The 24032-nt window shown below is 45.9% G+C and overlaps 1 protein-coding gene across 2 annotated transcripts in view; it reads left to right on the top strand.

Moving 5' to 3' along the window:
* FBXL20 (F-box and leucine rich repeat protein 20) overlaps window positions 1–24032 on the top strand; it is a 604101-nt gene that overhangs the window by 464578 nt on the left and 115491 nt on the right. For both annotated transcript variants that reach the window (XM_078645644.1, XM_078645643.1), the window contains exon 11: window positions 11262–11322. In XM_078645644.1, the coding sequence (XP_078501770.1) occupies window positions 11262–11322 (61 nt within the window). The remainder of the gene's footprint in view (window positions 1–11261; window positions 11323–24032) is intronic.

Genomic DNA, 24032 nt, shown 5'->3' with positions numbered 1-24032 from the left:
AGACCTCGACGACGGCGGCGTCGACGGGAAGTATGCCGACGACATCGTCGACGACGGCGAAGACATCGTCGACGAGGAAACCATCGTCGTCGACGACAGTGTCGACGACGGCAGTACCGACGACGACGTCGTCGACGGTGTCGACGACGGTCATGTCGTCGACGAGTGCTTCGACGACGACAACAATTTCTACATCGACGGCGGGCTCGTCGTCGGTGGCGTCGACAACGACATCTACTATTCCTATCTCGTCGACGAGGATTTCACCAGCGTCGACGGCCCAACCAACGATACTGGCTGCAGAGAGGAGGGTAACAATCTCTCTCACAAGGATCACGCCTGAAATGACATCCCCAAGGAGGGTGACCTCATTACCCCCAACGACGTTGCTAGACCAGGACTACTCTGAGGGAGATGGTCAGGATAGCTTTGAGTATGCAAATAGCCCATCTCAGCTTCTCATTAAAAGTCAAGAGACGGACTCAGAGGGGGCATATGAACAAGGTGGAGGTGACTACCCACAAACAGACCTCTTAATGGACTGTGAATCACAAGGCATGGTTTCAGTACCGACGTCCTTCCTGCATGACCTGCACAAGATGTTGCAAGACTACAAGTCCAAGGCCGAGCGTCCAGCGCCGAGGAGGTCTACTCCGTCAACACCAGTGAAGGACCACTCTTCAAGTGTCCCTCAGGCACACCCAGTGCAGACTCCTCCTCAACCACAGCGGCCAGTGCCCCAGACTGCGTCTGGAACAGCGGATGAGCCGGATGAGGATCATGATAATGATACGGATGCGTCATCCGGTGATAATCAGGACTCGGATCAGGAAGGGGATGAATACAATGACTACATCATCCCGGATCCAGCGTCGCCCCACCAGGACCTAGGTGACTCTCCTCCTGTTGACATTGGCAGTTTTCACCAACTGATGGAACGTGCAGCCGGCCGATTTAAGTTGGTATTGCCTGCGGAAACCACAGACTGTTTCTTGTATGATTTTAAAGACACTCTCCGCAAGACTACGAGGTCCATTCCAATTGTGGAACATCTATGGAAGGAGGGTTTGAAAACGATGAAAAACCCAGCGACGGTGGTCCCTGTGCTACCGCGCCTTGATAAAAAGTATAAAGCGCCGGATGATGCACCGGCTGCCCTGACAGGTCATCCCAAACCGGACTCTGTAATCTCCCAAGCGGCGCAAAGGAAGTCACGGAACCCTTCTGCTCCCTTGACAGCACCTCCTGACAAGGATGGTCGACAGATGGATAACACAGGCAAGAGATTTTCATCCGTTGCTAGCCTTCTGGTTCGCGCCGCCAATGCTTTGGCAATATTGGGGCGATATGATCGCCAGTTATGGTGCGATATAGCTCCCTACTTGGATCAGCTTCCACCGGAAAGCGGGCTGGAAGCCAAGAAAACATTGCAAGAAGGTGAAGCGGTCTCCATGGAGATAATAGACTGTGCCATGGACATTGCCACAACGTCCTTTAGGGCTTTGGCAGGAGCAGCAGTACTAAGACGCCAGGGATGGCTAAAAGCGACTTGGTTTCGGCCAGAAATCCAAACCAAGGTCCTTGATCTACCTTTTGATGGCGAGGCACTCTTCGGCAAATTGATCGACGAAACGCTGCAAGACATCAAGAAGGACACGGAAACAGCTAGATCGCTGGGTACACTCCAGTACCGCAAAACTGCTTTTAGGGGCACAAGAGGCAGAGGTGGCACCTATAGAGGCGCATACCAACAACAGCGCTATTCTTCCAACAGCTCTGGGTACCAGCCGAATCGCCAGTCATACCAACAAAGACAGGGCCAGTCCTCTGGTTATTCACGGCCTTACAACAAAGGCAAGCAAACTGCCCGTGGACGAGACTCGTCCAAACGCCAATAGCGGCCTGCTGGCTCTGCCTACTGCTCCCTCCTCCGAGAGATCATCAGTTGGAGGCAGGGTGTCAAAATTCCTTCTGAACTGGTCCCAAATTACATCGGACCGTTGGGTGCTCAACATCATCAGACGGGGACATACTTTGGAGTTTACGGAAATCCCTCCACCCAGACCCCCATCAGCCATCCCTTCCAGACGTCTGCATCTCCTGCGGCTAGAAGTGCAACAAATGCTCCGCAAAGGAGCGATAGAACCGGTCCCCTCCAATCAACAGGGCAACGGTTTCTATTCCAGGTTCTTCCTGGTGAGGAAAACGCAGGAGAAGTGGCGTCCCATCCTGGACCTCAGGGAGCTAAATGCCTATCTCATCTCCTTATCCTTCAGGATGGTATCCCTACAGGATGTTTTGAAAATGGTCAACCCGGGGGATTATATGGCCACACTCGATCTGGAGGATGCGTACTACCATATCCCGATTCACCCAGCGCACAGAAGGTTCCTACGCTTCACAGTAGCCAAGAGCCATTTTCAGTTCAGAGTCTTGCCGTTCGGCCTTCGCTCTGCTCCAAGGATTTTTACGAAGGTGCTGGCACCTGTAGCAGCATTTCTGCGCAAACACCACTTCCAGGTCTTCCCTTACCTGGACGATTGGTTACTAAAGGCCCCGACCAGAGCATTAGCGCAGGACGCGGTGCAGGCTTGCACCACTCTGTTCCAAAATCTGGGTCTCACCTTGAACATGGAGAAATCCACGCTGCTGCCGTCACGGACAGCGCGGTTCTTGGGAGCGCTGTTGGATTCGCGGCTCTCAAAGGCATTTCCGACTCGAGAGAGGGTACAGAAACTGCAAAGATTAGCAGGAAGCCTTCAAAGAAAAAAGTGTCTTTCTGTACGCAGCTACAAGTCGCTGTTGGGGGTGATGTCATCTTGTATACCCCTGATCCCGCACTGCAGGCTACGGATTCGCCCCCTGCAGGAGCAACTGAACCTCTAGTGGCAGCAAGTGCAGGGATCGTTCGACGACAAAGTAATGGTCACTCCAGAGATGAAGGAGGCAGTGCTTTGGTGGTCGAATCCACAGAACTTATGCCAAGGTCTATCCTTCGCAAGCGTTCCATCACCTCACATACTGACGACGGATGCGTCATTGGAGGGATGGGGAGCAGTGATGCAGGACCTGCAGGTTAGCGGCCATTGGTCTCCAAGCGACCAAAAGCTACACATCAACCTGTTGGAGCTGAGAGCGATCAGGTTAGCCTTTCTTCCGCGTCTCCAGGGCTCACAGGTGCTAGTCAGGACGGACAACACCACGGCTATGCATTATGTGAACAAGGAAGGAGGGACGAGGTCACTCCCCTTGTCGCGAGAGGCTCAACAGATTCTGGAATGGACTATTCTTCACGGAATTTCTCTAAAGGCGGAGCACTTACCAGGAGTGCTCAACGAGGGCGCAGACAGGCTGAGCAGGCTCGCCTCAGTCAGTCACGAGTGGGAGCTGAAACAACAAGTGATAGACCTACTCTTTCAAAAATGGGGCACACCAGAGGTGGACCTTTTTGCCACGCCGGCCAACAAAAAGTGCCTAGCCTACGCCAGCAGGTTCCATCACCAAGGCTCGTTGGGCAATGCCCTGTCGATAGCCTGGACGGGGAGGTTTCTCTATGCATTTCCACCGATTCCCCTGCTTCCTCGTCTCCTCAGGAAGATGAGGATGGAACCATGCAAGCTCATCCTTATAGCCCCGGCATGGCCAAGACAATTCTGGTACACCGAGCTCCATCTGCTATCGTTAGTACCTCCGATAAAGCTGCAGGACGTTCCGGATCTCCTCGCAATGTCCGAAGGACAAGTTTGGCATCCAGACCCGAGATCGTTGCACCTGACTGCATGGCTCCTGACCAGCGAGAATACATGAATGTTCCTCTTTCCAATGAGGTCAAAGACATCCTCTCTCAGGCAAGGGCTCCGTCCACAAACAAAACATACAGACTGAAGTGGAAAAGGTTCTGTATCTGGTGCAAGAAAGAAAAGATTAATCCTTTCACGTCAAAACCTCATCAGCTCCTACCTTACCTACTCTCGCTAGCTAAGTCTAATCTGTCCCATTCTACTATCAAGGTTCATTTAGCGGCGATTTCGAGATTCAGAAGATCTGATTCTGGTCCTTCGTTGTGGTCTGCAAGAATTGTCAAACAATTCCTCAAAGGCCTGTTCAGGGTCTATCCGCCAGTGCGATCTCCTCCTCCAGCATGGCATCTGAACTTAGTCCTGGCTCAACTAATGAAGGGACCTTTTGAGCCGATTCACCGCTCAGACCTAAAATTCTTATCATGGAAGTTAGCTTTACTCTTGGCCCTCACATCAGCGAGGCGAGTGGGGGAGATGCAAGCCTTAACTATCCAAGAACCGTTTTTGCAGTTCAAAAAGAACACTACCATCTTAAGGACGAACCCAAGGTTCATTCCCAAGGTCCCCACGGACTTTCACCTAAATGAGCCGGTCATTCTAAAGACATTTTTTCCGAACCCAGTCACTCCAGCAGAAAAGACATTACACACTCTGGATTTACAACGCTGTCTGAAGTTCTACATGGACCGCACCAAAGACTTTAGAAAATCTTCACAATTGTTCATTGCTTTCGGCGGTCCAAACAAAGGTCTCCCTCTGTCTAAACAGGGGATCTCGAGATGGATTTCAAGTGCCATTCTGCATTGCCACAAGTTAGCAGGAAAACCTCTAGTGGGCAAGATCCGCGCTCACTCGACGAGATCAGTGGCTTCTTCTACGGCCCTCTTTGCGGGGGTACATATCAAGGACATCTGCAGAGCTGCTACCTGGAGCAGCGTGCACACGTTCACTAAGCATTATTGCTTAGAGTCATTGCAGCAGGATGATGCGGCTGTGGGCCAGGCTGTCCTGAGAAACCTCTTCAAGTGATGGGTGAGCTTTCCTTTCTATCCCACCTTCCATGGGTGACACATGTTGTAATTTTCTGGCTAATGTTATGATATACTGCTTTACAAAATGTGTTTATGATGTTTACTGCTTGCTATTCTGATACAAAGCATGGGAATCTATGAAAGTTCCAATACTGGGGCAAGAAAACAAGTTACTTACCTGTAACTTTGGTTCCCCAGTATTGGTAACTTTCATAGATTCCCATGCGCCCACCCACCTCCCCGGGGAAAGCTCAGCCTTCAGCAACTATGGTGTCTAGCACACTACGGCTACGAAAATCTGAGGCTCTGAGGTTCCTTCAGGAAGGTTCTAAGGGTGAGGCTCTTCTGATTGGCTGACGCCTAGAGTTTGGTCTCTTTTACAAAAAGAGGCTGATATGTTACAAAAGGGAATGAGGCCTAGGCCTTTCTTTCTCTTTTGTACCTACTACTATGATATTTTTTATTACCGAGACTCCCAGTCCGACGACGGGGGAATGATACAAAGCATGGGAATCTATGAAAGTTACCAATACTGGGGAACCAAAGTTACAGGTAAGTAACTTGTTTTCTTCTTTTCTAATAACAAAGATAGTATCAAGGACCACATGAATATCTAAAGCAATTCAAAAGTACAATATAATCTTTTAAATCATGGCATTAATGAAGCATATGTAGATGGGAGTCTTGATAGTTCTTGAATTCAGTTATGTTGCTTTTATTTTCACAATTGGAAGAATGAATACATGCATCAGCCGTAGACGACTGCCAAGAAGACTGAGGATATTTGTTCAGGAGACCTTACCTTCTTTACGCTACTTGGAATTCCAGCGATTATATATTAATTAAGAAGGATTTTTTCTGCATTTATTTATCAATAAAGAATCACTCCTTTCTTTGAAATTCTTATCTCAACCGAAGAACCGAGGCTTTAATTTGGGTGATTGATAGCACACTAAGGGGATTCACACCAAGAAATATAACTATTCTCCACCGGAAGGCCTGCTACATTGGTATTGATACCACGTCATATTTTAACCCTGATGAAGTCCTTTTATGGACAAAACGCGTTGGCTGGGCTGATGCATGTATTCATTCTTCTAATTATAAAAATAAAAGCAACATAACTGAATTCAAGAACTATCAAGACTCCCATCTACATACGTTTCATTAATGCCATGATTTAAATGATTATATTGTACTTGACATTTGAATTGCTTTAGATATTAGTGTGCTCCTTGATACTATCTTTGCAGGCAGGTGGGGTTCTGCTGGGGGATGGGTGGGGGGAGTTATCATAAATGTACGTGAACTTGCTGCTCAAGAAGTCTGAGAGATTGTTGCAGAAGTCTCGCGAGGGTGTGATTTTGGCTGTGGGTGCAGTGAAGTGTCTAATAGAGAAAAGTTCTTTTTTTGCTGTGGGTGCTGGCTTTTATGCTGTCTGCAAGGGCTGTTTGCTTGGTGATCTGGATTTCCTGCTGGTAGCATCTCCGGCAGATTTGAAGTTGTCCTTTTCCATTATGTTTTTGCTCATTTTCTAATTGTGTTTCAGTTGCTTGCTGTGTCTTTGTCAACCTGAGTTCCTCTGTATACCAGCTGACTTATTATTTTGACGTGTTTGAGGTGGACCAGAGTGTCAGTGCAGGTGATGATCCAGACAAGTTCTCAATGTTTTCTGTTACGGTACATATGCCTTTGCTTTAAAAAACGTACTGTATTGTACATAGAAATATGAATATATGTGCAAGAGACACTAAACAACAACTGCTTTGTTGACAGACATTTTCCACCGCATGAGCAACAATCACCATGTTGAGAGGTAATAAAATTGACAGATTCTTCATTCTCATGATGGAAGCATCTACATTCAAATACAGAACCAATCTAAGTCAATATTTCAGCGCTTTCAACCTCATCAATATAGATACAAACATTTCTTGCAATATCAGTATAGTGTCAAGATTAGAGAGGAAAATGGGAGCTCCTCGTGCCAGCTTCACATCTGCTGCCTCTCAGAAGACTTTGAGAAGCTTTAGGATTGAGAGCATTTATCGATGCTGGTATCTGGAGGATGATTTTACCTACTACACACTGTGGTGTAATCTTGCAAACACAAGTAATGCAGGTTCTGTCTGAATTGCTACTGTCTCCTTGAGCAGATGGACAGATTAAGCTCTTCTTTACCTATAAGCCCAGCACTGCCTAAGATCAGTTGCCCCGTGAGTGCTGCTGGTGCAGCGAAACGGAAAGAAGAAAATATTGATGTGCCTACAGAATCTAAAGAGGCAGAAGAAGAGCTAAGTGTTGTATTGGAAGATTATCTTCAGGACGGATAGTAACAAAACAAATGCATGATGATGTAGTTCCAGAAGACTGCTCAACATCTTGGACATATCAAAAAGGGAAGAAAACCAAGGGATACCATCACCTATATCGATTTACTTTTAGAAATTGTGTCAATTTTTTATAACCTATGATTTTTAAAGAGAAACCGTGGTTGCTCCAAGAACAGGCATGACACTTTGTTAATTCTACTCCCGTGTGCTATAAGAGGGCACCTGCTTTTAAAACACCAGCCACTTACCCAACATAGGCATCTCTCTTCGGACAGCAGAGTTCTGATTCAGTCACATTTGCTGCAGCCGAATGCTATTCTAGAAATCTCATTGTTGTGCACCACCCGAACTTCGGGATGGTGGAGGATTGGATGCCTAATGCCAACTTCAAAGCAGCAGGCATTCAGTCCATCTCAATTTAATCCTGAGGCACAAGAACATGTCTAGCACAATTTGAGGCAGCTGCCCTTGTTCTTTGCAGACACAACCAGGCTCAGGAGGTGGCGCCCAGAGGTAGATTCTGGGTATACCTTTCCAAGAGTTTAAGACTGAAACTGTCAGTTCATAGATATCTCTCCAGACTCTTGGATTTAATCCTCTTGTGGCTCCAGAGCCAAATTTCAAGCTCACTACTGCGGCGATTACCAGTATATGCAGCATTTGTCGCATGGATTCTAATCACACAGGATGACTGCAGAGAACATCTTGTACCCATTAACATTCTAGATGCTGTGGGCCCTTACATTCTGTCCACAATATAGCCAAAAGGATCGAAGTAAATATTTTGTGCAACACCATCTTTGCTGAGTAGTTTTGAAAGTGGTGCAGGCTATCAAGGAGAGCCAATGGAGTTCTATTGGGATGGGTGATGCGATCATATTCCTTCAGGCCCTGGATGAGGCCTGCTGCAGCAAGCAGGATACCCTTAAAGGGGTGCCAGTGTTAACTGTGGGAGGCCACGTTGCAGGGTTTTACCACCATGTGAAGGTTGAAGGGCTTGAATAGCTGTCCTGGAGTCGCTTTCTGGAAGAAACCGTATCACTTTGTCACTTTTCTTTTTCTTCAGTACTGTAAAACAACTAAAACCTGGAGCCCTTTTCTAGATTTATGGTAGCCTATCAAATGCCTCAGGAAGCACCCCTGCTGTTTAGTAGCACCCGCCACCAATGTCATTTGACTTCTGAAGGACAGATATATGACCACCATGGACCTACCCTGTGCCTATTTTCGCACCACAGACGTCCAGTCCCCCACTAAACCCCATATTTCATCGTTAATAATTCAGGGTTCTGCCTTTCAAGTGTTTATCAACCAGTGGCTGACAGAGGCACAAAAAACTCTTTCTACACCTTGACAACTAGTATACGAAGCTGCATATGCAAACAGTCAGGTTTATGAAGGAGAACTTTTGGCCTGTTTGCTTACATAAAGCTTACTTAGGGCTGCTGTTGTCCTGCCTCCATCTTTACTGCCACCTTGATATCTGACTGATCCTGCAAAAACTGGACAATGGAGGGAGCTAGACCGCACATGGAAAGACAAGTTACACGATATCTTAAAAAATCTATGACACAACTTGTTTGTTGGCTTCTCTTTTGCAGTGCATTTTCATCATGGATTCAAGTCAAGATTCCTGTGTATAAAAAGAAGAAACTTCCTCAAATTGCAGAAAACACTCAAGGGAGAGAACGGTTAGAATCTTGCTTTATTTCAAGCATAGTCCACAAAGTGTTTTGATTACACAACTTTTTTCAATTGTTCAAGCCCCACTTGCCCATACAGAATATATACACATCACAGTTGAAAAGGAAGACATATTTCATAGTCCACTTAACAGCCAGTTCAAAATTGATTCCACTGAAAAAGTAGACCATATATACCTTATCCACCAAAATCAAATCATAATAGTGGTCTGTAATATTTCATAGACACATTCAATCATCCTGGCTGTTAATATTGCAATTTGAGCTTCCATCTATCGTTCTGTCTACATAAAAACATCAGTTCTATCGCAGGATGCTTAACTCCCCCATCCGCAACCTCACGATAGGTCACCCATCAGGACAATCAGAAGATCAAAAAACAGCTGCCACAATTAGATCACAGCCCTCTGAGTGTGGTGTTCTACCTGTGGGGCAAGACCAAGTTGAATCTATTAGGGACTCAGATGCACAACAGAGATAAAGGCAACAAATACTGGTAATATGAACGCAGAGAACAGTCCTTTCAATGACCGTTTGCTAGATGTGCTTTTCTGTCATTTCTCCTGATCCTGATGGTGCCCAGGAAAAGGGGGAAATCATGTACTCCAAGTCACATAGGCCCTGCTTGGGCAGTGGTCCTACTCCTGCCATGTACCAGTTTTCCCTTCACACTCTTGGTTTGCCAGCTTTGCTGTCTCGGACAGAAAGACCTGTACAATCTATCCCAGATTGCCTCATTTGGAGGCATAGATCCTGAGCGGTTAGAAATGTAATACCTTAACTGCTGGAAGGTTCCTGCTAGTACCTGTCTACCATTAAAACTTTAAAATGAAGTGTTAACTTGTTTGCCACTCATGAAGGTAGACTTATATGCATCCTTTCTCTTTGCAACCACATCATCCGTTATTTCAACTACTATTGCATGTTAAGTCAGGTATCAAATGTGTTTACATCACACCAGTATGAAGATTTAGAAGCACCTACAACGCTGCATCACTTTGAACAGCAAAGCATTTATTAAGGGACTATTTTTCATACAGTTAAGAAGCTCCATATTCCTTCAGAATGTGGAGCCTAAAATAGTCCTGAATTCTTTCTTGGTATACTGCTCTTTTGCTAAACATGCATCTTCTAGCTGACCAGAAGAGATTCATGCTCTCACCATAAAGAAACCTTTTTTTTTTTACCTAGCTTTCTTTTTTTGGAGAAAGTTATGCTACACACCAACCATATGAAAGTTAATACAAACTTTCATCTCAATAAACCCATGATTTTGCATATTTGTTTCCAAACCATTTCTGAAGCATCATTTCATTGTCTGGATTGTTTGGATCTCGGCCTTCTCAGCTCAAAAAGCCAATTGTCTGATTGCCCTACAGTGCTCATTCCTTCTGTGGAACCGTTCCATTACAGAAATATTGCAAGCAGCCGTTTTGAAAAGCTGCCACACTTTTCAAAAAGCGCCAATGCCATGACATGCGTGCTGGATGGACAATAGAGTGGGCATGTTGTTCTTGAGAATCCCTTCACATGAGGTGAGCCTATACCATCTATTTATGTTTAGAGATGTACTTCGACTTATTGTTGATTTAAGAATGTGAATCTGTGACATTCCCAGTGCTGGTGATAAGTTACTTTCTGTAACTAAAGGTCTCCATCATTGACATCTGGCATAGATTCACATGCAGACCACCTTCCTCCCTGGTTTTAATACACATTACCAATTATTTTACATACTTTGTACCATGAAGCCCTAAGGCTCATTCCCATTGGTGTAACAGGTGTTTGAGGAAGTTACAATACTAAGTAACCACTGATGTATTGTCATCCAGGTATGTTAACATAATTTACTGCTGTAATATTACTGACACTCACAGCTTGACACCGTAGATTGATTCATGCATGTGAATCTAAGAAAATAACCAGTGCTGGAGAAATCGAGTTACAGGTACGCATTTTCTAAATTTCTTTCCTATATTTTGATGACGTTGGAGTGCCCTGTCTGCTATGACATGCTCCCATGTCTGACCCACAGATAGTATTTGCAATTTGTTTAGATGTTCTTTGCATTCTTGACATTTTCTGTTTTTGTATTTCTTTTATTTTTGTACATTGAGCATCATATTTGTAATAAGAGATGCATTGGCTAGGTGCTGGAATGACATTTGCTTATTGGTTCTTTGCGCTCTTGACTTTGAAATAGTTTTTTCTTCCCATCGTTTTGTGTTCTTTACTTTGTAAAACACTTATCTGTAAGGAGAGTTTGCCAGATGTGTTTGTCAAATGGTATCTGTCTTTATTTTCGTATTCCTACCTTTAGGAAGCTGTAATGGGGCATGTGTGTGTCTAATGCTTTAATGTTGTTTGCCCATTGAACACCTTGTGTTTCTGCAGAATACTGGAGGTGGCACGCTGCTCTCAGCTGACAGACGTGGGCTTTACTACGCTTGCCAGAGTAAGTATCAGATGGGCATGTGGTGTTCATCGTTCACAACGAGGAAGAAATATTTAAGAGTTGGTTATAAAACGGAATTTTGAAGTCCTTTGGTATGTATTCAAAAACTCCAAGATTGTGTCTAGACAGTGATGTATCTCTCCTATAGTCTGTATTGTTCCAGATTTCATTATCTCTATGCAGATATTGCAAATGATTGCAGTGCACCAGACATGCAAGTTGTTCAGCCCTCCCCCTCCCAGCCTGCTGAGTTCTACAACACTGCTAGGTAGGCTTGGCATTAAGACTGGACATTTTTTTCCCCAATATCTTTGAATGGCCTGTATGGTTCCCACTTACTTACATACTGCACAATAAATCTAATATAACGGGGATTTCATGCTCTGACAGGGAGATCTGGGCTGTTCTATCCTCTGACTGTCTTAAACCCTGACATACTGCATTAGGTCATCAACATTTAGAACAAAAAGAGCTCTTGTTCCACATCCATATTCAGCATGTGACTTTGTGTTACAACCAGCGTAGCAAATTAGATGTTCTCGTACGTGACTTAGCTTCAAAGGGTACGGACATGCTATCCAAACTTGCAAGAAGGACTGGCCCATTTACTCTAGCTTACGCTCCCAAGGAAATCTGTCTGTTTTATTTCAGAACAATCACTGCTATTCTTGATTAATTATACAGTATTCCAGAGTTAATGGGAACCACACCAGCCATTCAAAGATATATCATTGGACTACTGCTTCTAGTGGTTACGTGTGTGAAACATGAAGGTCACAGGATCGAAATCTAGCATTCCCAGTCATTTTTTGGAGTACAGTAAATGTGTACGATTGAGTTGGGTAATGGGTAACGCATATGTTATTAGCACTTCCAGACTAGACAATTGGTTTAGTATTCGCTATGTAACTGTAATAATCATTATTATTTTTATTATTGTACCCCCTTGAAACGAGTATTCTTGTGTATCTTCTCTTGTATACTTGTGCACGGGTTTTCAAAAAGAAAGACCATCGCTAGTAAGAGCTTCAGTCTTTTAAGATGATTTTACTTCAGCAGCTATCACTTATGCGTTTTGATGAAATCCACCTCAAAATCTTAGTCACATTGCTGCAACTACTGACACCAGCTCAGTTCATTTGAACTTGGACTTACAATCAAAATTTACACACAATATCCTCTCATAAATGTTGAGGCTCCTTAATGTCAAAATAGTGATTTATGTTGCATTTGGAGTTATTACCTCCAGGCCTTGACTTGCAGGTGAAATGCTAGCTTCTAAAAGTTTAATGCACAGGTCTCAAGACAGTATAAAATTCACCTAACCAAAGAGTAATCTGGGACAGACTGTGGCTTCATCTGTAACACATGTACCATTGTACAGGCTCAAAGAAGTATTTGTTATGTGTGTTCTTTTGTAGGCTGTTTACCAGATCAGAAAATTATAGTGCAGCAGGCGATCACCCTTGTCCAGGACACAACCCAAGCCAGATTGCATAACTGCGACAATAGAGAGAACATCCCCTCACCAAAATTCTGTTGCCTTTGTGCCACCTAGAAAAGGTGGTTAATTGTCTTTGTCTTCATGCTCTCCATTCACTATAAATTGAGACATATTTTGGGAACTGGCATGGTCGATAAAGTCTCTTGCTGCAGATAAAGAATTGCCAAAAGCAGGTTAGAATTACATTGAACTGATGTGTTTGTGTTTCATTGGAGGCGGGGAAATGTTGGACATTGGTGTTTACCACATTTCGGGTTCTTGATCCCAAGCTCTGGTCAGTACCATAGTTACCTGTGATGAATGTGCTTTTGAATGGCATTACTCTTTTTGTTGCATGCGTAAACTGAACCTTGCAGAACATCAAAATCGAACCTACTAAGCATTGGACATCTTGCATGCAAGCACAGAGACTTTTCAGTTGACTTAAGTAGACTCAATGGCTGCCCTCTAGCCGAAGGAATACCTTTATCCCTTTTACCACTGGCTGCTAAAGCAAAAAAAATTAGCATGAGTGGGCTGTTGGTACAGAAGTCTGCTGCATGGCTTTTTGAACATGTTACATGCAGTCCTGCTCATTTTCATGACCTGCTTTGTTTTTACTTTAGTGAATTTAAGTTTGTGACACCAGTGTGGGTACTCCACCTTTTAGCAAGAAACATGACAGTTTATCTTAGCCCTACTAAAAAGATGTACACACAAAATATGCCTCCTACTGGAGTAAGAGTACCTGGAGCAAGTAACGGGGATACTCCCCACACTTCCTATCCAGTCCTCTGGATATGCCCTTTAGACCTCAACATGTCCTGAAGGATCACTTCTCCATACTCCACAGAGAGGTTCAGGCTCTCTTGGTCAACAGAGCCCTTCTTTTCAGATTATGTGGAGATTGGCAGTGGACTAGAGTTCAGTGGAAAAGGTTTCCAGGTAGGGAGGCTGCACAACAACTATCCCCTCTAAACATCTAAACAGTCTCTCAGTGCTTGCCTTCTTTCTATGTGTATGCATTCTTCACTCTTGCTTGACTTCAATGGTTAGTTTGGTTTGGGACATTAAGTGCATGTCTGCAGAAGGTAGTGGTTTCTATGCAAGCTGTTCCTTGTCCTTGATTAACATGACAGGTTTCCATTCCATTTATCATTTGATATGTCTGAAGATGTAGTCATCTGGTGGGTGGGGACAGGAATCCTAATCTCCTCTATTAGAAGAGTAGATTTGCCATGAGAGCAGTGAAATGTCCTCCTCCCTTTTTCTCTTTACTTCTGCTGTCCCCTAATCACCCTACCTTTGTTTCTGATTGAGACTTCTAACTTCAGATTCCTCACCTTTTGATTTTTTTTCCGGACGCCAGACTGGAACTGGAAACTTTTCAATCCCCTTCCACATCGAGAAGTGGCGCTGTGTAGCCTGACCCGCCATTCAAAGATGTAGAGGAAATAAAATGTCCAGTCTAATTCCGAATCAATTTAACAGTGTCTTAGAACTCAGCTATGCGTCAGATCCATCCTACTCAGTATTTAATGTTGAGGCCCCCATATACGTATCACCTCTTTGTGCTGAAATCAGTTTCTTACTTTCCTTGCCTACCAACGCGTGTACTGCACTAGCAGTGCTATCTGACAGAATTTTATTTCTTCAGGCAAATCTTTTTTCCTTCGAAAACTTTTCACAGTGTGCAGATATGGGCCCTAATAGTACAGATTATGTTGCATGCTGTGACTGTCACGGACACATGTCAGTGACAGACACTCATGATGTCTGCCTCTGGTGCCTTGGTACCTTACCGGACTCTAAGATATGCCCTTGGTATGTGAAGATGAATTGCAAAGGTGACCACGAAGCTAAGTAAGTCATTGCCAAACTTCTCAGTAAAAAGAGGTTGAGAGCACGGATGCACTTGTTTCTGATGCTGCTAGCATGAACATTCCAAATCGAAGTCACATACTTTAGATACGTTGAGGAAATCCTATAAAAAGCATAAGAAGTTGAAGCATGGGTCTCTGTCTTCCTGCCACTCACACAGTTTGGAATTGTGCGACACCCTGGGTATCTCCAGGCCACGAGCTGTTCTGCGGAAAGAACCCCAGCACTGTTCCCGCTCTTACGCTCAATCGAGTGGACTGCTACAATGGCTGAACTCAGTCTCCTGCGAGAGGCTGTGGAGAAAATGTTTGGTACCTCACTGAATCCCGCTGGTATATCTTCAGGCCCCAAGGATCTGTGGTGGCTGTCAGTCTCGGGAACTCTTCGGTGGATCCGTCCCTGATACCACCATTCTAATTCTGCCCAAGGTTAGCCCCTTCCTTGAGCACAGCACCACTGGTTTCAGCCTCAGTGTAGTATCTGATGCCATCGACTGTGCCACTTCAGGCACCACTGGCCCGAACCTCGACACCAGGAACACCAACGCCAGATATGGATCGAATAGTTTTATTAGACTCAGAACCCCATCCCCTGTTCATTGGCCCTTAACATTATTCCCATTTCAAACCAGAAAGGACGATGATGACTGTGGAGGTGACCTTCAGGATGCCAGTGATCTGGACATCACACCAGACACTGGGTTATCCACTGTAAACCAAGCTATGGCTACGGAAGATTCTGTCTTCTTGACCTTGGTGATCAGGAGGGTGTCGGAAGTCCTTGATCTTAGTTTATCTGTGCAGGAAGTAAAGTATGATGTCTTAACTGAGGTTCTTAATCCAGTACAGGCCAGTTATGAACATATACTGCCTTTTAATGAGTCCCTCATTGGACTAGTCAGTATCTGAGCAAAACTAGGATCTTGCCCACCAGTAAGTAGAGTTGCAGAAAGCCGACATAGGCCTGCCACTGGAAATCCTGAATTTTCCAAACACAGATCTTGGTGGTACAGGCATCCTCCAGCCTCCTAAAAACGAATTTGTTCCCTACCACCCCACAGGGAGTCCAAACCAATAGACACATTAGCAAAACGGGGGTCTTGAGTACCAGTCTCACTCTAAGATCCGTAAATACTTCTCGCCTCGTAGGCAGGTACTTGCATACATTGTAGGACAGGGTGGCACACGCCTTGCCGCTAGTCCTAGAAGAGATTAGACCGACCCTGAATGGCTAAATCTTGGATGTTCAAGACATGGCAAAGTACACAATCTGCTGAGATCTGGTAAGGCAGTCTAAGCCAGTGTGGTGCTTTGTTGCCTCATCTGGTTTCACTCCATTAGATTTTTTTTAACGGTTGTGCAACAGTCCCACATGGACATGCCCTTTGATGGCTCAAAACTATTTGGAGCAAAGACTGACTCTGCCCTGGAAAGATAAAAACGGAGCCTCCTCTCTTTGCCTAGTTCAGCCGGTTCTGCAGTTCCCCCGACAACAACCGCCCATCTGAAGAATCAAAAGGGGTTATCAGCAGAGAAAGCGCCCAATACATAGCCCTGCATCAACAGGCCTCCCAGTCCTTTTGATGGTAAGGCCGGGGAAGCAGGCTGACTGCATTTAGGCACTCAGGGGCCATATGCTACCCTAATCCCTTTCCACACAGCTTCTGCAAAACCACTTTAACTTGTCCTTGGCGAAACGTTGTTGCCCCACCAGAAGTGGAATAACTTTTTACCTCCCTTTATGTCAAAGCATTACGTCAGACCAGTGATGCTCCAGATCGTGGAACACAGCCACTCTCTACCCTTCCTATCTTCTGGATATGCCACATACACCACATCTCCTTCCGGAGGGCCACTGGTCCATACTCTGCAGAGAAGACCGTGTCAATAATGCTGGCATCCAGTGACTGGCCCTTAGGTGGATCTCCTCCTTCTTGGACAATCTTTTGTAGGCAGTTCATCTTGCCAATTTTTCGGCTGAGAAGGTTAGGTTGACATGCGGAGTCCCCAGGGTCCTTCAACTATGCTGATGATCTTCAGTTAGTGTTTGATATTGATTCTTCTACCACTTCAGTGTCTAACTTCCAATCCACCATGAACCTCATTAGCGATTGGATGTACGCCAGCCAACTTAAGCTCAACCCTGACAAGACTGAGCTGATTCTGACCGGAGGCCCTTCCAATCCTTGGAACTCGAACTTTTGGCCTCCTCGTTTAGGTAATCCCCCTTGCCCAGCTGAATCTGTAAAAAGTCTTGGGGTTATAATAAGCAAAGATCTGTCTATGAAATCCCAGATCGGCGCGGTAGTATCATCTTACTTTTTTCATCTACGGCGAGTACGAAAAATCTGTAGATTTTAACCACTGAAGCTTTAACTCTGGTCCTTCTTGTGCTGGTTATCTCCTGCATTGATTATGCCAACTCACTTTATGTTGGCATTCCTGCCTATCAGCTCCATCGCTTACAACTGGTACAAAACCAAGCAGCCATTTTTCATCAACCCAGACATCAACATGTTTGCCCTTTGATGAAGAGCCTTCACTGGCTCCCGGTGTCTAAATGTTGTGTATTTAAATTGGGATGTACCATCTTCAAAGCCCTGGCCGGCCTAGGACCTGCATTTATTTCTTCCTTGATAGATCCTTGATAGATCATTATACTCCTGCCCGTGAACTCCGTTCTTCTCATTTGAACTTGCTTATCACACCCTTTGTCAAACGAAAGAAGCATGATGGTCTGAGATTCTCTTCTCTGGCTCCTCAATTTTGGAACTCCTTCCCTATGGAATTCAGATGAGTAACTTCCTACACTCAGTTCAGAACTCTTCTAAAAATCTATCTGTTCTCTCAGGCCTATGAGTAAGCTTTTGTGACTATTCCACTGCTGCACCCCGTCCACAGCGCCATGAAACCGCTTGGTGTAAGTGCGCTATATACATTTTTTTAACATAACATAACAAGATAACATTGTTTTGGCCAACAGAACAATAGAGAAGGTACCAACATTAGATCAGGACTGGTTGGTACTCCTGCTACTTTCTGGTGGCGAAGAAGGATGGATGCCTTTTCCCCATCCTAGACCTTCGCCCTCTGTCACGAAACCTCTAGCCTGCTAACACATATTGAGCAGGAGGACGCCCTACCTGACCATGCCCTGCCCTTCTTATTCTTGCAGAACGGCGACTTTCCAACATCCCCGTTTGTATCAGGAAGGTATTCGGGCTCCTTTAACAGAAACCAAGTACAGGACATAAACCCCGCCCACAAGGAATGCGTCACATATATCGTATTCCCTGAGCCAATGGATCGCGGTGATCCTGAAAGCAAAAAGCCAGTTAGAGGGGTGCCTTATGGGAAGACACCGGAAGAAGACGCAAACAACGGAGCCCACCATGAGGAATCTAGAAACCAGCTGTGGACAGAGCTGGAAGAAAGAGGCGAAGCCACGAACGACCGAAATGACGCGGAAGCGGGAGCTGCGAAAATAGAGTCCCCGCACCACAAGAGGACTCCAGCGGTACCATGCAGAAGCGAGCCACGTTTCTGGAGGAGGGTGGCTGACAGAGGTACGGGCGCGTTCAAGAGCACTTAGCAGGAGGCGGGGTGCAGATGCGACATAAAGTCTGCAATAGAACAAACTCCCTGCCTGCAACGCCCTCCTCTCACAATTGGTGGATTTTTGGTTCAGGTGCAGAAGATCCTTCACTCCTTCCCTGACCAAACCAGACCCTAATGCCAGGTCATTAATTTCGATTCCATGTTTTTTTTTTTTTAGGTCGAGTGTGGGCTGGCAGCAAAGCTGCTGCCCCGCCCTGCGAGAGATCTTGTAAACAACTAAGGGACTTTAAGCCCCGCCCCTCCTTTCCATTGGGTAGAGTCAGCGTTTAGGGTAAACGCTGGCTTCCCAATGGAAAGGAGTGTTTTTGGGTGCCACCCTGTCCGCTTTTCAGACTTCCCATATGGACATGATGGCCTGTTTTACTGCTGTCGTAACTAACATTCTTATCAGTGGAGGCGTGAGTTATTACGGTGTTTACTATTCCGGCCAGGCACGGAGCACACAGACGCAGGGGTTCACGAGGAGGACAGAGGGATCCCGGCAGTCTCTGTAGTCTTAAGAGAAGCGGAATTCCCTCCCTCCCCTTGCTACTCTACCTCTGCTGTTCACCCCCTCCCTCGAGTGCTCTGTGGAGCATGCCTACATCCCAGACAGACAGACCCCCATGCCCACCCCTCCGTCGGGCTTGTTTCTTTTGCATGGATTGGCGTCTACACCGTAGTCCAGACATTGTGATCCCGCTGAGAACTGTGCACTGCAGGTTCTAACCCGAGATATTTCTCTCCAAGCAAACGCACCCACTATGGGACAGTCTGGGGCAGGTGATTACAAACTGAAAGCTTCTCACATTTTGCCGATGTGCTTGTGCTGTGACGAACACGTTCAGCGGGGAGTTTTACTAAAACAGTACGTTCCTCCACGAGCTGTTTTTTTGCGCACTTACCTCCCTCCTTCTCGAGGTGGTACAGCAGGAGGGGTCTCCACACCCCGAACTCTAGTGGGACAGGACTCTGAATGCTACAGGTTCAGCTGGAGAAGTGTGTGAGGGCAGGAATACTAGAGAGCAGATAGGTGAGAGCCGCAGGACAGGCGTGGAACCAAGGGGGTGCTCTGGTGCTAGCGTGTGAGCAGGAGTAGCGAGTGGGTTCCAGAGCATGGCATGGACAGGGGGGACTAATCTTGCCGCCGAGGCGGAGTAGTTCAGGTGCATAAAACGGGGGCCGTGGAGGCAAATGGATCTGAGGGCGCGTGGGTTACCTTCCCTCGGAGGAGCAGAGCAGGTTCTGCTGCATACCAGTGGAGGAGGATGGGTGCTGGAGCCCACTGCGTGTATTTTTCAGTGTACGAGTTTGGCTTCCCCCCCAAAGGGTGGTAGCCTCCACTTGTAGGGGCAGAGGTCAGCGGCAGCCCGGACTACATCCACCGGCACCATGCTTTTCAGCATCCCCTCCACACAGGACCTGATGGGACTCCTTCAGATCCCGCTATGTGGTTAAGTAACTACCGCAAACACTACATCTGAACTTTAAACGTGCATGGTATCGTCTAGCCCTGTGTTTTCACTGACCCGGTTCTGCCCTTTGATTCTAGCTCTATTACCTGTATCTCCTACAGCGATCTACACAGGTGGAATGAGAATGTGGGACGCCGAGTGTGCTGGGCCTCCTGCTGGGTGTGAGGTGTGAGGCGTGTGTCTTGTGAATCTGGTAGCGTTACCGGCGACGTGAGGGCCCCAGGAGAAGAGCTAGATCTGGAGGAAAACATATTTCGGGAACCCATAATTTAGGGGTCAGGGTGTGGCAACTGAGTGGGGGTGAAATTCCGAGGGGCAGAGGCTGACAGGCAATATATATTATTGTTCTTTAAAAACCGTTCTGAAAGAAACTGAAGGTCGTCGGACCGAAGAAGGCCGCCGACCCGAAAAAGGCTGTCGAGCTGAAAAAAGCCGTCGAGCAAAAGAAAGCTGTTGAGCCGAAAAAGGTAATCGAGCCGAAACAGGTAGTTGACCCTGGAAAGGCCGTCGGACCGAAAAAAGGCGTCGAGCCGAAAAAAGGCGTCGACCCTAAGAAGGCTTCACATGATAAAAACGTCCAGCCTAAAGAGACACTCGACAGGAAAAAAGCCGTACAGTCGAAAAAAGCAAAATCTTCGGCGCCACGGACAGAGGAGGAAGAATTCTTTCACCCAGATCCACAAAAAAGACTGTATTAGACCCTCAAACAGGACATATAGTCTACAATAAAAACAAAAGAAGACTGGACACTGAACCCCTTTCTCCTATTACTCCAAAGAAAAAGGACTTTGGCACATCCCCTTCAAGACCTTACTCACCTCCTCCTTTCACTCCCAACATGCCTTATGTTCCATATTCTCCTTCACTTGTAGAATATGATAAGGAAGAAGACATGGGGGATGATCCTCGGGATGATTTTATACCACCTGACGATCCAGGGAACCCATATGACACATGGAGTGACCATAATGAGCCCGATGACACAGATTACACACAACCCATACCCGATCCCACTACATAACCCATAAAGCCGTCTCCTACTGACGATGCTGTCGCTTTTAACCAACTAGTGGACAGAGCAGCTCAGTATCATGTGTACACTGACCCTATAGAGGAGGATTTCCTATTTAACACCTTCCAACATCAGAGAAGAGTGTACGTGTACTCCCTATGCTAAAAGGGGTACTAAAGCACGCACCAGACATCTTTAAAGACCCAGCCAGGGCGTGTGTCCTCAATCCAAAGATTGAAAAGAAATATAAACCGGCCCCTACAGACCCCTCTTATATCAAGTCTCAACTACCACTAGCCTCCCTAGTTGTGTCTAACGCTAGGAAAAGAGCTAACTCACAAACAACGGGTGATGCTCCCCCTCCTGACAAGGAGTCAAAAATTCTAGAAGCATCAGGGAAGAAAGTGGCTTCTCAGGCAGCAAATACCTGGAGGATTGCCAATACACAAGCTCTCATAGCACGCTATGACAGAGCACGTTATGATGAACTGGAGGGATTACTACAACACCTACCAGAACCCTATAAGGCAAAAGCTAATGACCTAATACAGGAAGGGAAATTCATTACTAACGCATCCATAAAATGCGCCTTAGACGTAGCTGATACAGCCGCTAGGTCTGTCAACACTAGTGTATTGCTACACAGGCATGCCTGGCTTCGCATTTCAGGTTTTAAAAATTAAGTGCAGTCTACCATACTCAATCAACCAATCAACCAGGAACTCTTATTTGGACCTGCGGTGGATACCATCTTAGACAAGATGAAAAAAGACACTGACACCGCTAAGTCCATGGGTGCACTTCAATTTCAACAGTCTAGAAGCTCTTTTCATCACTCCTCCTTTCGAGGCTCAGACAGAGGCAACACATCACAAACATCTTCATCATATAAAAGTAATACACAAGGAAGCATTAATAAAGGCTCCAATAGAGGAAGTTATAGAGGAAACAATAACAAGGGCAGAGGACGTGGTAATAATAACACCCGAGCCTCCACCGCCACCAAACAGTGACTATCTCACACTCCCTCCAGACCACTTAACACCAGTCGGAGGAAGATTAACACAATTCCTACCAGTCTGGAATACCAGTATGGTTACTGCCTGGAACTCAAATCTACTCCACCCAACATGCCACCCAAACACCGTCCAATGTCCAAAGGACACATCACGCTGTTACAACAGGAGGTGAAATCCATGCTAGAAAAAGGTGCCATAGAGCCAGTCCCATTACAACATCAAGGGACAGGGGTATACTCTCTATACTTCCTCATTCCCAAAAGAGGCGGCTCGCTCAGACCAATATTGGACCTCAGACCTTTGAACCAATACATCCACTCAGATCATTTCCATATGATCACTCTACAGCAGGTACTTCCACTACTCCAGCAAGGCGGCTTCCTAGCAACACTAGTCCTCAAGGATGCATACTTTCACATACCCATACATCCGGCTCACAGGAAATACCTCAGGTTCACAATAGAAGGTCAGCACTATCAATTCAAAGTCCTCCCCTTCGGGGTAACCACAGCACCAAGGGTGTTTACAAAATGCCTAGCAGTAGTGGCAGCACACCTCAGAAGGCAACACATCCATGTGTTCCCCTACCTCATCGATTGGCTCATAAAAGCCAATTCGTACGTACAGTGTGCCAGCCATACCTCACAGACGATACAGCTACTGCACAATCTAGAATTTTCAATAAATTACCCAAAATCACATCTGCAACCCTCCCACATACAGCAATATCTGGGAGCAACAATAGACACCTCCGTAGCAAAGGCATATCCAAATCCAGCTAGGATATCCAACATACAATCTCTCATTCAAAAATTTCAGCCACAACACTCCCTGCCAGCTCGAGTGTTCATGCAGCTTATAGGCATGATGGCCTCCTGCATATTCATCGTCCCTCATGCTCTGCTTCAAATGCGCCACTTACAGGAATGCCTAGCACACCAGTGGAGCCAAGCACAAGGCCACTAAAAGACCTAGTGTTGGTAGACAGTCGCACTTATCGCTCTCTGCAGTGGTGGAACCCACAAAACCTTTCCAAGGGGCGACTGTTTCAAGAGCCGGTTCCACAGGTAGTATTAACAGCGGACACATCACTGACAGGTTGGGGAGCCCATCTCCTTCAATATACAGTCCAAGGTCTCTGGACAGTCAAACAAAAGACTCTACATATAAACCACTTAGAGTTACTGGCAATATTCCTGGCAATGAAAGCTTTTCAGAAATACTTGTGCAACAAGCCTGGGTTGATCCGGACGGACAACATGACCGCCATGTACTACAGCCAGAAACAGGGGGGGCACCCACTCTTTGCAACTATCTCACCTAGCACAGACCATATGGAAGTGGGTGATTCCTCAAAACATTTATCTCCTGGCAGAACACCTCCCAGGGACAGACAACCAGATAGCAGACCTATTAGGCCGACACAGTCAGCAAATACACGAATGGGAGATTCATCCTCAAGTTCTTCAACCATTCTTCCAAAAGTGGGGACATCCAGACATAGATCTGTTTGCCACAAACGAAAACTCCTTGCCCGTTCTTATTTATTTATTTCAACACTTATAAAGCGCGAACGAAGGCCCTTGGGCATCTCGGCGCTGAGTTACTGCAGTGTTCAACCCACGGGGGCGCTAGAGGTTCATTGATTAAAAAGCCAGGTCTTAAGCTGCTTACGGAAAGACAAAAGGGAGATGCTTGTTTTAATTGAATGTGGCAGGGTATTCCAAAGTTTTGGTGCCGCAACAAGGAATCTTCTGTCTCCCCATGAGACCGATTTGGTACGTGGTACCACCAGGTCATGTGAGCTAGCTGATCGTAATGTTCTGGAAGGCAGGTAGGGAATGAGATTTTGACTGAAGAATGCAGGTCCCACATTATGTATAGCCTTATATACCAGACAGAGAGACTTGAATTTTATTCTCATTCGTACAGGTAACCAGTGGAGCTGTTTTATGATGGGTGCCACCGATTGGTATTTGGGGATGCGTCCTAGAAGCCGGGCAGCAGCATTTTGAATAGCCTGCATTTTCTGCAACACTCTCTCTTGGGCACATAGGAACAGAGCATTGCAGTAGTCTAAAGTAGACAAAACCAGGGAGCTCACCAATGTTTTGCCAGCAGTCTCAGGTAACAGAGGTAAGATTTTTTTAATAAGCCGTAATTTATGGAAGGCTGAGGAGGAGATCTGATTTGCATGTGGTAGAAAGGTCAGGCGATCGTCAAACATGACTCCCAGGTTCCTCA

Source organism: Lissotriton helveticus, chromosome 5_1, assembly GCF_964261635.1.
Source record: "Lissotriton helveticus chromosome 5_1, aLisHel1.1, whole genome shotgun sequence".
Taxonomy (NCBI): domain Eukaryota; kingdom Metazoa; phylum Chordata; class Amphibia; order Caudata; family Salamandridae; genus Lissotriton; species Lissotriton helveticus.
Note: the sequence above shows the minus strand (reverse complement) of the source record. Positions and strands in the feature narration are given on the sequence as shown.